The sequence below is a fragment of the Myotis nattereri genome, assembly GCF_964212035.1.
Source record: "Myotis nattereri genome assembly, chromosome: 8".
Classification (NCBI taxonomy): domain Eukaryota; kingdom Metazoa; phylum Chordata; class Mammalia; order Chiroptera; family Vespertilionidae; genus Myotis; species Myotis nattereri.
In genome coordinates, this window is record NC_138083.1 from 54,590,540 (window position 1) to 54,604,851 (window position 14,312).

The window sequence follows — 14,312 nt, forward strand, 5'->3', positions numbered from 1 at the left end:
AAGGGCCAGTAGTGTCATCGGTGTTTGTGGGGCTCGGCAGCGGGAGGTGCCCGGCCCCAAGCTGTGCAGAGGCAGCCCTTCCAGCTCAGCAGAGGGCCTTCTGCCGTCCTGAGACCAGGGCCTGTATTTTATAGGATGGGCACTTGCTGAACTTGTTTCTTTCTGTGAGCACCGTGACTCGTGCCTCTGGTCCTGTCTGCATGTGTTAATACGTGTCCTTAGAGAAAGTGATACATAGATTTGCTATCTGGTGAGTTAAAGGGAAGTTTGGGATGAGCCAATTGAAGTGTCTTGAGGTGGCCACACGGCCCCAAGCGGCCAGCATGGGCGAGAGTCTGTCTGTGTGCAGCTTCATCGGTGTCGTTGGCTCTGGGCCTTCTCGAGGTCCTGGGGACCCCGGGGGGTGATTTCAGCCTGACAGCGTCACACCACACAGCCCTGCTGGGTGCGGGGCTGGCGTACCTGGGAACTCCTCGAAGAGCTGCTTCCCGGCGCTGGCACAATGCTGAGCTGTCTTAACTCTGAATAAAATAGCACATCTTCCACTGGCCTTAGATTGCGGAGATGAGCGGGTTTCCCCAGCAGCTTTGGGGACGGACGGTGGGATGCCACACACTCATGGCCTCATTCCAGTTGCGTCATAGTTTGGGATTGTTCATAATGCATTCATGATCCTTTGCCCAAATGATGGCTCTTCTCAGGATACAGAATTTTCATGGGAGGTTTGCTTATCAAAACAGGGTAAATATACCCATTAAATATACCAGGAGGGTAAGTGTCAGTGACGTCTCCGGTGAGTCCGCAAGCGGCACCGTGGGTGATGCTTAAGAACCTGCGAGTAAAGCCTCCACTGTGTGTAGCAACGTCGGTGGGTCTGGGAGCTCCGCTGTTGTTTCTGGGTCTGCAGTCCGTCTGTCAGAAGCGGGAGGTGAGAGCCGGAAGGTGTTGACGTTGATGCGAGCTGGTTCCTGGTCGAGGCTGCTCTGTGTTGGGAACTCTCTTTAATCAGATTTTTTAGCTTCCTGGCCCCTCTGGGGTGCTTTACTTGGTGTCCCTGCAAGCCCTGTAGCCCATTGTCCTATGTCATTCAGAGAAGCTCCTGGGCCCCTCAGAATGCCTCCTGACCTCCTCAGATCAGGTGTGGGGTGGGAGGGAGGGAGCGCACACGACCCTGTGTGAGGAGGGGGCACCAGGGATCTTCCCTGGTTCAGGGCTCCATTGGAATCACGGCGAGGCAGGCTCAGTGCAGAGGGCACACACTTTTCTGTCGAGGGTTAACTTAGGACAGAGAAAACGGGTCCCGGTGCAGACTTGGTGAGCCCATGGCAGTGTCCCAGTCCTCCCCGGAGAGCAGAGCGCGGGCTAGAATCTGCGCTTGTTACTCCTGTCTTCCCAGTTAAAGGACTGGGAGACGCTCACAGGTCATTCCCATGGTCAAGCAGGTCAGTCCTATCCCAGTGGCTTTTTGTTACTCAGCAGGGATGGGGAGCGTCTGGCCTTCAGGCCATATAAGGCCCCACAAAACCACTTGGTCTGGGCCTGCCAAGGCATCAGGGGTGAGTTAGTTAAATGTTTGACCAAATATAGCAGCTAATTTTTAAGCTGATAATTTTGTATGGCCCGTGCATGATGCTATAAACATCCGGATGGCCCTTGGCAGGAAAGGGTTCCCCACCCCTGCGTGACTGGGAGCAGCCAGGTCCATGTGCGTGGGAGCAGAGCTGAGCTGGGAGGTGAGCCAACAGCCCCCTTGGTTACTGGCACCAATGGTGCCAACAGTGCAGTTCGGGGGTGCCTGGCTCTGCCCTCGCCTGCTCTGTGCGCTGAGCCCCCTGCCCTGGCCTTTGGCGTGATGACTTGCGGGGCCTTGGCAGTGCTGGTGGAGCGGTGTGAGCGCTGCAGACATCGGCCTCTGGCCTTTCTCGCCACTGCCTGTGCTGGTGTCAGCGAGTCACTCGGGGGCCAGCCCTGCCAGCCGGAGACTGTTTGCTCTCATCACCCTCACGCAGCAAGTCCATAAACAGTTCAACCTCAGGTCTCTTGGAAAAAAAACAGGCACAGATTCCATTGACTCTGCAGTCTGGACACCCAGTCATTCACCATAAAGTCCGTTAGTGCGCTAGACGTGAGATCTCTGTCAGAGTCATGCACCCAAAAGTGACCCTCAGGCTGTGCCCCACACACACCCCCCTCAGCACCCCCCCCCCCATGAGCCTCGCCACGTTCCTCAGCGCTGGTACTGGACCAAGCTCACCACAGGGCCCAGCGTGGGAGCGTAAAGTAACGTGGAACACGTGGCCCCAGGGTGTGCTGAAAGTGTGTCTGCTTGGTAACGCATTCCCCGGAAGGACCCGCGCGGTTCTTTAGTGAGCTGATCTGTAAGCTGACTCCTGGCCCTTTGGCAGGTGGACGACATCCTAGGAGAAGGCAGTGATGACAGCGACAGCGAGAAGAAGAAGCCGGAGGAGCAGGAGGAGGAGCAGGATGGGGCACCTCAGCCCAGGGAGCCCAAGGCCCCAGCAGCCCAGAGGGGGCACACACTCCAGTCGAAGTCACCCAGCGAGAAGAGTGCAGCGGAGGCCCGGGGGCCCAGGTGAGGGTGGGCCCGGGGAGGGTGGGTGAGAGTGAGGGTTGGATGAGAAGGAGGGTGGCCCTAGGGGAGGGCTCGGCAGGAACAGGGCCCAGGCCCCCACGCTGTCCCCGGGAGTGGCGGCACCTTCTGCTCAGACATGATGCTCACTCCACAACCACAGGCAGGTCTCCACGGGGCTCACAGACCAGATGGCGGGATTGTTGTCACCCGTAGCAGTCGGGGGCCGGGGACCCGAAGGTGCTGTGTGGTCCTGAGGGCCAGGGTCACTCTCCTCTTTCTGAAACAACGCACACACAGCTTCTTTACATGTGAACGTTTCTGAGAATCACATCGTGAAGATGTGGTTTTTATCTAGACTCTGGTTTCGGTTGTTGCTCAGGCAGCTGTTTGTCCTTCAGGAGGGGCCGTGTCTCTCCCACATGCTGCTGCGTTTACCGTGTGATCCAGGCAGCCCACCCCTCCGTCTTGGTCTCACCGGAGGGCGCGGGGCCCCGTGTGTCAACCGCAGCAGCCTCCCCCGAGCCCTGGCAGGAGCACCTTGCTATGCAGGTAGCGGGCCTGGGCCCATGGCATGGATGACACGTGGTGACACTTCCTGTTTTTCATGGCGCCCCCACCGTCCCACCAGCTTACCCAGAACGGAATTTGATTCTGCGGGCCTTTTATCGGCTGAGTCCCTTCACACCCTTCAGGTCTGACCCCTAAGCTGTGTGTGCCCAGGTGAGTGACAGCCACGGCCAGGCAGGAATTCCAGCCACAGGTGGGGGCAGATTGTCCCTGTTCAGCTTCAGCAGTTTCTCAAGCACATGCACACCTCCCTCGAGGTGGCCACTCTGAGCTGAGCGGCTCTGAGGCCGAGCTGCCCAACTGACGTGATAAATCTGTGCTGGGTGACGACAAGCCACACATAGTCAACTCTGCTCGCTGCGTCTCCATATCTGCGAGCATCCCCTGCGTTTCTGGGGAAGGGGCCTTGCCGAGTGGTGTCCCAATGTGAGGTGTCATCTCATTGATCTGTGGCATGTGCTCCGGTTAGGCGTTTTTAACCTGGCGCTGTCTTCTCTCTCAGAAAGAGAGGAACAAAGTGTTTTCTCAAAGACCCGGAGAGGACTGGCGTGGCCTGCAGGCCCTGTCCTTTGGGGCGGAAGTGGACATGGGCGCTCCAACTGGGCCGAGTGCCGCTGAGCTGAGCACACTGTGTTTCATTTGAAATTCAGTAAAAAGTGCTGTTGGGGTTTTTGTTGTTTGCGTGTGGATTGTTTCGGTTCATGACGACTTCCCCGTGCGATGGCAGGGCCCGTGCTGGTGCCACACGTGCGGTTGGCAGGACATCGTGCCAATCCCGTGGGCCAGGCTGTTCTGAGGAATCTGAATGCCACTGAGCTTGACAGTGTGTTTTCTCGGAAGTAGAAAGGGGTGTGTTTTTGCTTCTCTGCCAAGAACTGACTCGTTCCTCCTTCAGATCAACAGCCACCACATGCCTGTTCTGTGCGCACGGCAGCCGGGCTTCGGCTCCCGGAGGTCAGTCCCTGAGATAAGTCGGTGCATTTGGAAAGCATTTGCCCAAACCAGAGCTTTTCCAGTGGGCGCTGCACTGGCCTTTGCCTGGAGGCGTGGCTTCAGGGTGACCTGAAGGTCATGTAAGACTTCCTTCCGATTCTTTGTAGAGTCGGCGGCTGAGTGAAGACGTCGGGTCAGAAGGGTAGGAAGGAGCAGTTTCCATCGTTACCTGTGGACAGTGGTCACAGCCGTTTCCCTCACCAAAGACTGTTCTCCGAGTGCCAGGAAATGTCAGTCTTGGCGCCGTGGCCATCCCATCCGGTCGGTGGCGCACAAGGAAAACTGCCCCATCTTCAGGGGCTGAATTCCTGGCACGCGTCCAGCCCACCCACCTCCGTTGAGCACCGACCCCATGTTTCCATGTGGACACAGGTGTAGAAGGTGTTCCAGGTGGTGGATTGACCTGGAAGGTTCTCTTTAATACACTGGGGGTTTGTCATCTCTAAAATGGAGGAAACACAGCATTTCCTCAGTGAAGTTCTCACTCGTTCCCCCACTGGAGCCGTGGTTACGCACCGTTGTGCCTGCTCCTGCCCTGCCGTCTTCAGTGCACCCCTGGGCATTCATCACATCTGTGGACACAGTTGCACTGTGTCCAGTCTCTTCTGTCACAAGCAGTGCTGTGGGGCCTGCCCTATGCACTTGAGCACATCACTCGGTGGATTTCTGAAAGCAGAATTGCCGGTCGAAAGGTGTTTGCGCTTTTAACCTGTAAGCTGCTGACGGTTGTCTGTGGAAGGTGGTGCCAATCAAACTCCCCTCAGAACAAGTGACTGTGCTCATTGTCCACACCTGTTCAGCACGACAGATTAAAAAGTGGTGTCGTTGTTTTTCTGCCTTTGTCTTTCTAAGAGCTGTGCCCATGCCCGAGGCTGAGCCCAGAGAGCCCACACTTTGGGGACAGTGACTTCACCAAAACAGTCCAGCCAGTCACTAAACAGCAACAGTAACCAGCCTGGGGGGAGGGGAGACCAGGACCCAGGGCTGCTACAACATGGGAACTAAAATGTCCACTTTCTAGCAAAAACATTACATAGAGACAGCAGAGTCTGACCCACACAGGAAGATAACCACAGGCAAGCAGGTGTCAGAGGTCACAGACCATGGCTTCAGACAATGAATTACTGACAAGGCCTCATCTAGCAGACGCTATCAGACAGGAGCGCTGCAAATGAAAAGTGTAACACCTAAATGGAAATCCACCAGAGGGCCCCAGTGTTGATTTGAACCTGCAGAAGGATTAGCAGACTTGGAGATGCATCGATGGAGATCATGTGATCAGAAGGCACAGACTCAGGTGTGGGCACGTGGAATCGACCAGGATCCAAAATCCACAGAAGCAAACACGCTGCCCAGTGCCACCTCAGGAGCAGAGCCTGCCCATCAGATTCAGGTGGTCCTTCCTCTGCCCCAGACGTGGCCTCCCAGAGACGGGAGACAGACTGTTACAGAAAAACCGGACCAGAACCAAACAGCGCTCTGAGAGTTTGGAGTTACACTTTATTCACCGCGGCGGGCTCAGGGAAATGAATCCAAATCTAAGCAAAGCTACAAGCAGAACTTCCCTTTTTATAGAAGAGCCAGCCCTTTGTGTGCTTGCTGGCGGCGGCCTTGAAAACTATACAGTTCTATCCAATTAAAAAATGCACCTGGCATGGCATTGGATGTATCTAGTCTCTGGCCTACAAGGTCAGAGAGCTAAGTTTATCTCCCTCACTATTCAAGCAGGCTAGAAAGCAAAGTTATAAGAGGCCGTCCAAAGAATAGCAGAGAATTCCAAACAGTAGTTTTACAGAATAGGGGTTTTCCTTCATATCCCCCCCCCCCCTTGTCCCACAAGCTTTTCAGCCTTGTGGTACAACAACCACGGGATGTTAAGGTGAACAGGGGCGTTGACCGATCTTTTACTACTTCCTGCTGAAAAAGGGCAACGTCCAAGGGGTTAACATCCCGTTTCTTCCTCTTGGAGAGGTTTGTAGGGAATTCTTGTGGCTTGTAGGACCATTTGAAGTTTAAAGGCATCTAAGTGGGATGAGATAAAGCAAATTAACAGAATTAGAAGACATGGTCCTTAGGATTATGGCCATGAGTAGCATTAACAGTTGTTCTGTCAATGGAAGGAGCTATATCCAGATCCCCTTCCCCCCTTGCAGTCCAGGTCTCAGATAACTCCTGTTTTATTCATCTTGTTTCTTTTTTATGTAGGAAGCAGTAATTTTATGGTTCTTCTGTATTCCAGCAAGGGCAGAAGAGTTCTCCTCCTGGGACTAGCCTCGGGTTCCTGCGGCACTCATAAAAAGACAAAATGAGAATTACTAGAAAGATAAAAACAATGATTATCCAGAAATACCAGAGCATTTTGCCTTTAAGAGAAGATAAGAAACAAAGTGTAAGGAAGAATTCAGCAGGGTGTTCTCTGAATCCTTTGGAGCAGGTTGATTAGCCAGGTCCGTTGTCTTCTTGAGGGTGATCTGCAGCGGGTGTGTCTGGTCAGAGGTCGCCTTCCAGTCAGGCTCCTTGCTGTCCTGGGCACAGAAGGAGCTGGGCTTGTGACCTGGCAGAGACAAACTATAACAAATGGTCCGGTGGAAGGGAAAGAAAACATTTTAGTTTTAACAACTTCTATTGAAATAGGATTTTTCTCCTTAAAATTCCTCTATGGTTATCAAAAAGCCAAGTCAAGACTAATTTATCTACTGTATTCAATTTGGCCTAATGTTTGCATAAACACAACAAGAATGGTAACTGACTACCTTTGCCGGAATTTCATGATTGAATCTTAATGTGCCCCGTAGGGCCAGGAAGCCAAGCCATCCAACTGCCATCAGGCCTGCCTGCAGTATCTGCTGAGTTAGGTGAATCCCTCACCTGTAGCAACTCCACCTGAGCCCACGCTGTAGGCTTTAAGGCCCATCTCAGTAGCCCTTCTACTCGTTGCAGCCCAGAGTGAGTGGGGGTTCCGCAGGGACGCAGAGGCGTCCTTATTGCTCCCCTTCTACTCTGACCAACTGCCAGTGATGGTAGGGCATGGGCCTGACGCTCCAGCGCCAGCCATCTTCAGGGCTCCCAAGCAGGATACCAGGCTTTTCCCGTGGCACTCTTATTGGCTTCAAGTCTTCAGAGTCCAGACAGGTCTCTTTAAAACATGATACTCCTGTCAAAGTTTTCCATTAATAAAACCACTATTAGGAACCAATTTTATTGAATCTATGCAAAGAAATGTATTGCCATGATTTATTAAGCATTGCCAAATTTCAGAGGAATTATATAAGGAGAAAAACATATTGACCTGATATGCTCCAAGATTTTCTGATTTTCCTTGCCAGCCCCTTTTCATGGACTCTTCAGAGTAATATAACTGTCTTCAAATGGCAAGAAGAAATTTACAATATGTCTACATTCAAATAGATAGTTATAGCTCCCCCTGTAGTAGGGCTCCCCTCACTTGACTTGTTTTTTCAGAACGGACTAAAGGAGCTCTATTTCCTTACAGGGTCTCACATGTCACAGGACCTCACAGGGTCTGTAATTCCTGTAACAGAGGGCTACTATTTACCCCTTTACTACTTCCTTCTGTTTCAAACAGGCCTTCCCCAGTTTCCTACAGTTGAGGTTTGTACCACCCCTGACATGGGCATGGTCACACAGGCCTGCAAGACAGTATATAGGCTGCCAACTGTTAACTGTCTCTTAATAGATACCAAAATCTGATGGGTATTCTTCTTTGCCCAGTTGGGCACCTGCCCTCTTGGCAGATACAGCTACATTCAAACCTGTAAGAGAATCAAAGGTTAATATAACATATTAATACAATGAAATATAATATTGGCAGCATGGCCGCTTCAGGAGCCAAATTTCATGCTACCAAACATGACACATGGTAGGGCTATACAAATAACTTTGAGGGAGGGCAACTAAAGTTCACTGTTGACCCTTTCTACACAAAACAAAACTTTCTGGAGCCATGTCCATGAGAAGAAGGCATCAGCCAAGTCCATCACATAGGGCATTGCTCTAATGCCATAAAGGGTGATTCATGCTCTTGGCTGCAACCAGCACCTGGGAATGTAGCAGGGGAGTCATCTTGTCCAGTTCTCTGCAAGCCACAGTCAGGGCTTGTGTGCGGCGGTCATTTTTCTCCTCTCTAGCCGCAAACACAGTCTGAACAATCTCCATAAAATGCATTCTGGCACAGGAGAAAGTTGTTTGCTGCACAGAGGCAGCTAACCTCTACACAACTGGGCTCGGACATCTGCCCAGAAAACTGCAATCTATAAGTTCAATATGCAGCCTCCAGTTCTCCTAACCCAAGGAGGTTTCAGCCAGTCTCTGAATCAGACTCCTCCTCTCGGAGAATTTCAAAGTCCTGATGGCTCCCAGGTCCAGGGAGAGTGCTCTTTTCTTTGCCCTTTTGTTAACCCTGTTTATTAGTTACAGGGCCCTGCTATCCTTGAGTTCCCACCAGTCCCCTTTGTGGCAAAGCAACAACCAGGCCTCTTCCAAGGGAGTGCATTGGAAGGGGTTATTAGCCCCTCCTCTTCCAGCAGCAACAGGTACTAAACCCTTTCAGTACATTTGCAAACAGGGAGCTTTCGCTAGCTCTATCCACAGCTTTCCCTACTTGTCTCGCTGCTGCTGCTTCTTTCAGGGCAGCAGGAAGCTCAGGCATCCAGCCCCCCCTTCTTTGACCTGGCTCTCAGGGGCTGAGTCTGCCTAGTAAACAGTTCTAAACTTCTAAATCACCAGGGCGGCTGCAGATTTCAGGTCTGTTTCTCCTCTGCTTTTCTCCTGGGAGTTTAGTTTTTAATGTATTAGAATTTTTTTATTCTTAGAAATCTTAATCTTTTAATGATTACCAAAAGTGAACAGTCAGCAATTTTAGATTAATATTTATAAACACATTTTAAAGTACTTTTATTCTTAAGATATATCTAGACCTTTTGTGACAAAACTAAGAACAGGTATCGGTTTAATTTAGCATTGGAAGGGTTAAAAAGAATAAACCAGGGCAGAGAAAGACTGTGCTTACAGAAAACTTGTTGTGACCTTGAAGTTAGTTGATAATGCACCTGCTAGCAGTCTGCAGCCAGTAACATAACTGCTAACACCCCCCTTTTTTTGTCTCAGCCCAGTCCCGTTTCTTTCCCTCACAGATTTTTCTTTTTACTTTTGATCTCTCTGACCAATTCCCCTGTCCTCCAGTCCAGTTGTTTGTCTTCCTTTAAACAGTGGGAGTTTCAAAGAAAACTATAGACTACTCCTATAGAGTCCTCTCTCCCAGAGGCTGGGGTCCGACCTGTGGGGAATCATGACTCTTAGTCGGCCTGGAAAGATAATGGGTGCATAGGGAGGTTTTTTTGCAGACAGAGAGCCTGGAGACCACCTGAAATCCAGTTACAGATGCTTTCAGAATCAGGATGAGGGAGGAAGGGAAACACCAGGCCATGTCCTCCATGAGGATTCCAATAAATAACTGAAAACGGCAAGTTAAATAAAACACATAATCACAAAGACAACAGACCACACGAGACACACAATCAGGGGTTAACGGGGTCTATAGACAGTTAATAATAACTTCAGCCTTAGGGTCAGGGCCAGGAAATCTCTTCGTCCTGTGGAGCTGCAAGGCCCCCGTGTCCACCAAAGAGATAAGAAAACCATAAATAACAAGTTCTTTGAAATTTATTACTTTGTTAATTTGCTAAGCAAATAGTTAACTTGAAAAGACTTCTCTCTTGCTTTTTACAAGCAATCTCAGAACTAAGCAATCTTGGAACCTATCCAGCCTTTATTTTAGCCTTTAAATCTACCCTAGCACTTCAAAATTTCAATTTAATACAGCGAATTTACAACCCAGGTAAGAGCAACTGATAGAAGTTTTTGTTAGCGAAGTGGGCTGATTCCTTCTGTAATGGCGAGCAAAAGACTCTGAGAACTATTAGAGACTCTTGCAGCCCATCGCGGGTCCAGTCCAAACGTTCAGCCAGATGAATTAACAGAAATGCAAAATAAATCAAAGTAGCTTTCACTTCACACAGACCAGTAATGAGCAGCCAAAATAGACAAGCACTCATATTCACACTCTCTCAGTAGACTAGCCCAGACTGGAGGTGAGCAGATAAACAAAACAATGCCCAACTCCCCAAATGGGTGTGGGGGCACTCCTGGCACCCATGTCCCAGAACAGAATTCTCAACCAACGTCTTGGTGAGAAACTACCGGAGGAGTTAAGACTGCGTCCAGTCCCCCTTCTCGGCAGCAAATTGGCTAGTCCCACACAAACAAACAGCTGTTCACTCAGAGTTTAAACAAATTCCCAAATTCAAATAAATTCCAAATTCTAAATTCTAACAAATTCCAAATTCCAAACAAATTACAAATTCCAAACAAATCCCCAATTCCTAAGGGAGCTCTGTGGCTTCCCGGGAGGTGATCGAGCTCCCCTTCCACTCATTCCGAGTGGGCTAATCGATAGGGGATTGGGGCCCCTACCTTACCAATTCTGTTGACAGGTCCCAAGGTGTGTCCGTCCATGCTCTCCAGATGCCAGCCAGGTCCTGGGCTGAGGTCTGGGAGTGCCCGGAGTTCCCCTGGTTCAATTCTAAATCAGCAGAGCGGCGCCTCCCGGGGGCCTATCCGGCTCCCCCGGTCCTCAAACCCAGTCCATACCAGAGGCCAAGAGGCCATGATGAGTGGTTCCCCGGTCTTCCCGAAATGTCAGGGAACCAATTATGTTACAGAAAAACCAGACCAGAACCAAACAGCGCTCTGAGAGTTTGGAGTTACACTTTATTCAACGCGGCGGGCTCAGGGAAATGAATCCAAATCTAAGCAAAGCTACAAGTAGAACTACCCTTTTTATAGAAGAGCCAGCCCTTTGTGTGCTTGCTGGCGGCGGCCTTGAAAACTATACAGTTCTATCCAATTAAAAAATGCACCTGGCATGGCATTGGGTGTATCTAGTCTCTGGCCTACAAGATCAGAGAGTTAAGTTTATCTCCCTCACTATTCAAGCAGGCTAGAAAGCAAAGTTACTTTTTCAGAATAAGAGGCTGTCCAAAGAATAGCAGAGAATTCCAAACAGTAGTTTCACAGAATAGGGGTTTTCCTTCACAAGACCACGTGGCCATGCGTCACACTATAAAGTGACCTCATGGGTCCCATGTCCCCGCCGCAGGTGGGCGGGCCAGGACCTCGAATGAGATCTGTGATGGGGACAGATGCCTGGATCCTCATCCACCCAGGGCATGTTCTTCACTCTGCAGGTGCAGAGCCCTCGGCAAAAGCCTTCTGACCTTGCTGGTAGTGTTTCTTCTGTTTCGTAAATAAATTACAAGGTTTTCCTAACATCAGCAGTTGTGGTTTCAGACTGTGGAGCTGCTGCAGTGTGTGTGTTTGCTTACACTGCACATGTATGCTGCATATAGTTAAGAGTTGCGTGTGATTGAAACATGTTACATTGTTGTGTTACATGCATGCTGTTCTTGCACACATGCTGTGTTTGCCTAGCTCTGTACCGTACCTGTCACAGGTAATCATCATCTGAGCAGTCTCTCCAGGAGACCTTTCGGGCCTATGACATGAGCTGCGCTGCGCGGTCCTGTGTCGGGGTAAAGTCAGGGCAAGGTGGGTTCCTCGGGTACCGTTTTCAAGCTGTGGCTGAATGTCCGTCTCGGCGCAGTGGGACCTCTGGGCCAGCAAGGCCTCAGGGAGAGCCATGCGCTGTTCACGTCTCACCGCATCCTCTTCAAGTCTGCAGGTTCGTCAGGGAGCTGAGCGGTTGGCAGGGTCATAACCAGGGTGATAGCGCCCTCACCGGTGTTTCTCAGTGGTTGGCGAGTATGGGAGGCAACCAGTCTCTCCCTCCCGCCCTTCTCCCCTTCTCTCTAAAAATCAATGGAAAAAATATCCTCGGGTGAAGATTAGCAAAAAATGAAAATTTTTAAAAAGAAGTATGATGGCATTGGCTGGTTATGTAATGTGCCGGTGTGTTTGCAGTTTATTGTTTATCCAAGTAGTTTTGACAGCTGCCTGAGGAAACAGTGGGCTGCCAGGGCGCCACCTGGGATGGCCTGTCTCTGAGCCTGTAAGACTCGCCCATCTTCCCTGGGGCCTGGTGGCCTGCCGTGTGTGTGGCTCTTTGTATAATCAGAGCCAACACCGTCTGGAGCCCTGTGGAGAGCACTTTGTCCCGGCTCTTAGGTGGAAGGTAGTCCTGGGCCCCATGGCCGTGCATAGCGCCTGCTATGTGTTAGGAAGAGAGGTGGCAGCTCCAAGGTGGGCTGGACAAGCACGTCACTCATCCTGGCACAGCACCTGGCCTGCCTGCCTGCCTACCATCCATCCGTCTGCAACTGGACCCACTCCGTGTGGCCCGATTGTGGCCTGAAGCCACCCAGAGTGACTGGAGGCCCTGCTCGCGCCTGAGCTCCTGCCGGGGCAGGTGCTGGCCTGTCCTGAGTCCTGTTCCAGCCGGTTTGCTCCACAGCAGCCAAGGCCTTGGAGCTGACAGGGAGCACGGGCCTCTCACTCCTCTGCCGCTTTTCTTTACGTCTTTCTGTTCTCTGGGGCTGAGCATGTTTACTGTTCGCCGGCAGTGGGTCTTTTGTTGTAGTTGTTTCTTCTGTTGTCCAGCCACATCGCGGTCCTATGAAGGAAGCAGAGGGAGCCTGTGTTGTGGTCCTGGGTCGGTGCCCCTGCCTGTGTCCTCCACCTCAGAACTGTGGTTTGCTCCCATTTTGAGGCTGGAAGCCCCTTGGCATTTGCAAGCCCCTGGCAGGCGGACGGGTGCGGTGTGGGAGCATCTCACAGCAAGTGCTTCTCCTCTTTCAGGGGCCACAAGAGGAAGCTGAACGACGACGACGCGGCCAGCGAGTCCAGCAGGGAGTCCAGCTGTGAGGACGAGGAGGGGAGCAGCTCGGAGGCGGACGAGATGGCCGCGGCGCTGGAGGCAGAGCTCGACCTCATGTGACCTGCACGGCTCCCCAGGGTGGACGCACACGTCACCTCCCCTCCTGTGATACCTCAACGTCCTGTGCTGGCCCTCACATGGGGTTTCCTTCTCTCCAGGAAGACGTGTCTATTCGCAAAGCTCCACATACAGAAACATTATTTTGCAGAAATGGGTGTTTTGAGAAGTTTTACTACCGGAAAGTCTACTTTTTTCGTGACCGTGACAGGAAGCGTGGGCCATGCCAAAGATCTTGTGGAGCTCGGCTGCACAGGACTGTGGTTCCTGTGGGCCTGGAGGGAGTTTTCCTTTAAATTCCATGGCATACCATTCAGGGCGAAGGCGGGCTCTGACGAGACAGACATGGCAAGAACCTGGCGTCCTGTGCTTTTCACACTGAGTTACCAGATGTGCAGGGGTTTCTGAGAGGCTGTGTTCACGTGTGGACAGGCCTGGGCTGCCTCTGCGACCCTCAGGGCTCGTTTCTGAGCGACACCCGGGTCCCTGAAACTTGTGTCCCTATGTTTCCGGGACCAGGTTCCAGCACAGTCCGGCGTCCGCTCCTGCTCCTCAGATCTGATGTAAAGTTTTGTATATTTCATATCTGACCCACCAAACAGGTGTCTCCTCCATTTAATAAAAGCCCTTTTTGTAAGCTCTTCTGTCTGGTGTGTTGTGGCAGCAAGCGGGCTATCCTCCGTGCCTCAGGGGGCGCTCCGCCACCCCAGCCTGTCCCTATCCCTGTCCCAGCTTGTAGAGCAGGGGACTTGGTGTGCCGGGAGGTCCCAGCCCTGGGAGTTTGTTGTTGGGCAGCCATGGCTGAGGGTCTCCGTTATGGGGACATTTTGTGCAGCAAAGCACGAAGAATGTGGAAGGTCACTGGTTTCTGATTATTTGGTTTGTGAAACTAGATGTGAGAACCTATGGAAGCAGAGGGCAGCACTGCAGCCCTCGCTGGCAAGTTGTGGAATGGGGTTCGTTGTGCACACATGGCAGCCAGACATCGGGTCATAGGGTGGCCTGTCCTCAAATCCCGTTGTCCCCAGACCTCTGGGCTGACCCGGTCAGCACGACTGGCGGGTTCTGGAGTGAACCTTCTCGCCTCCTTTGAGGCAGCCCCTTGTCCTCCTCCGTGAACCCTGCCAGACGTTGGCTACAGTGGAGGACACCAGAGACCAGGAGCGTGTGGCCTGTGGTGCTCCTGCCTCG

At 51.8% G+C, this 14,312-nt stretch overlaps 1 protein-coding gene across 5 annotated transcripts in view; it reads left to right on the top strand.

Moving 5' to 3' along the window:
- Positions 1-13,762, top strand: part of CTDP1 (CTD phosphatase subunit 1) — a 40,096-nt gene extending 26,334 nt beyond the window's left edge. For 3 of the 5 annotated variants that reach the window (XR_013996380.1, XM_081098055.1, XM_081098057.1), the window contains 2 exons: positions 2,406-2,593; positions 12,986-13,762. Coding sequence is in view for 4 of the 5 variants with exons in the window: in XM_081098055.1 (XP_080954181.1) it covers positions 2,406-2,593; positions 12,986-13,124 (327 nt within the window). In the remaining variant the exon portion in view is untranslated. Of the gene's footprint in view, positions 1-2,405; positions 2,594-4,260; positions 5,813-12,985 lie in introns of those variants that run through there. The other 2 variants (XM_081098056.1, XM_081098058.1) reach the window with 2 other exon arrangements.
- Positions 13,763-14,312: the final 550 nt, after the last annotated feature.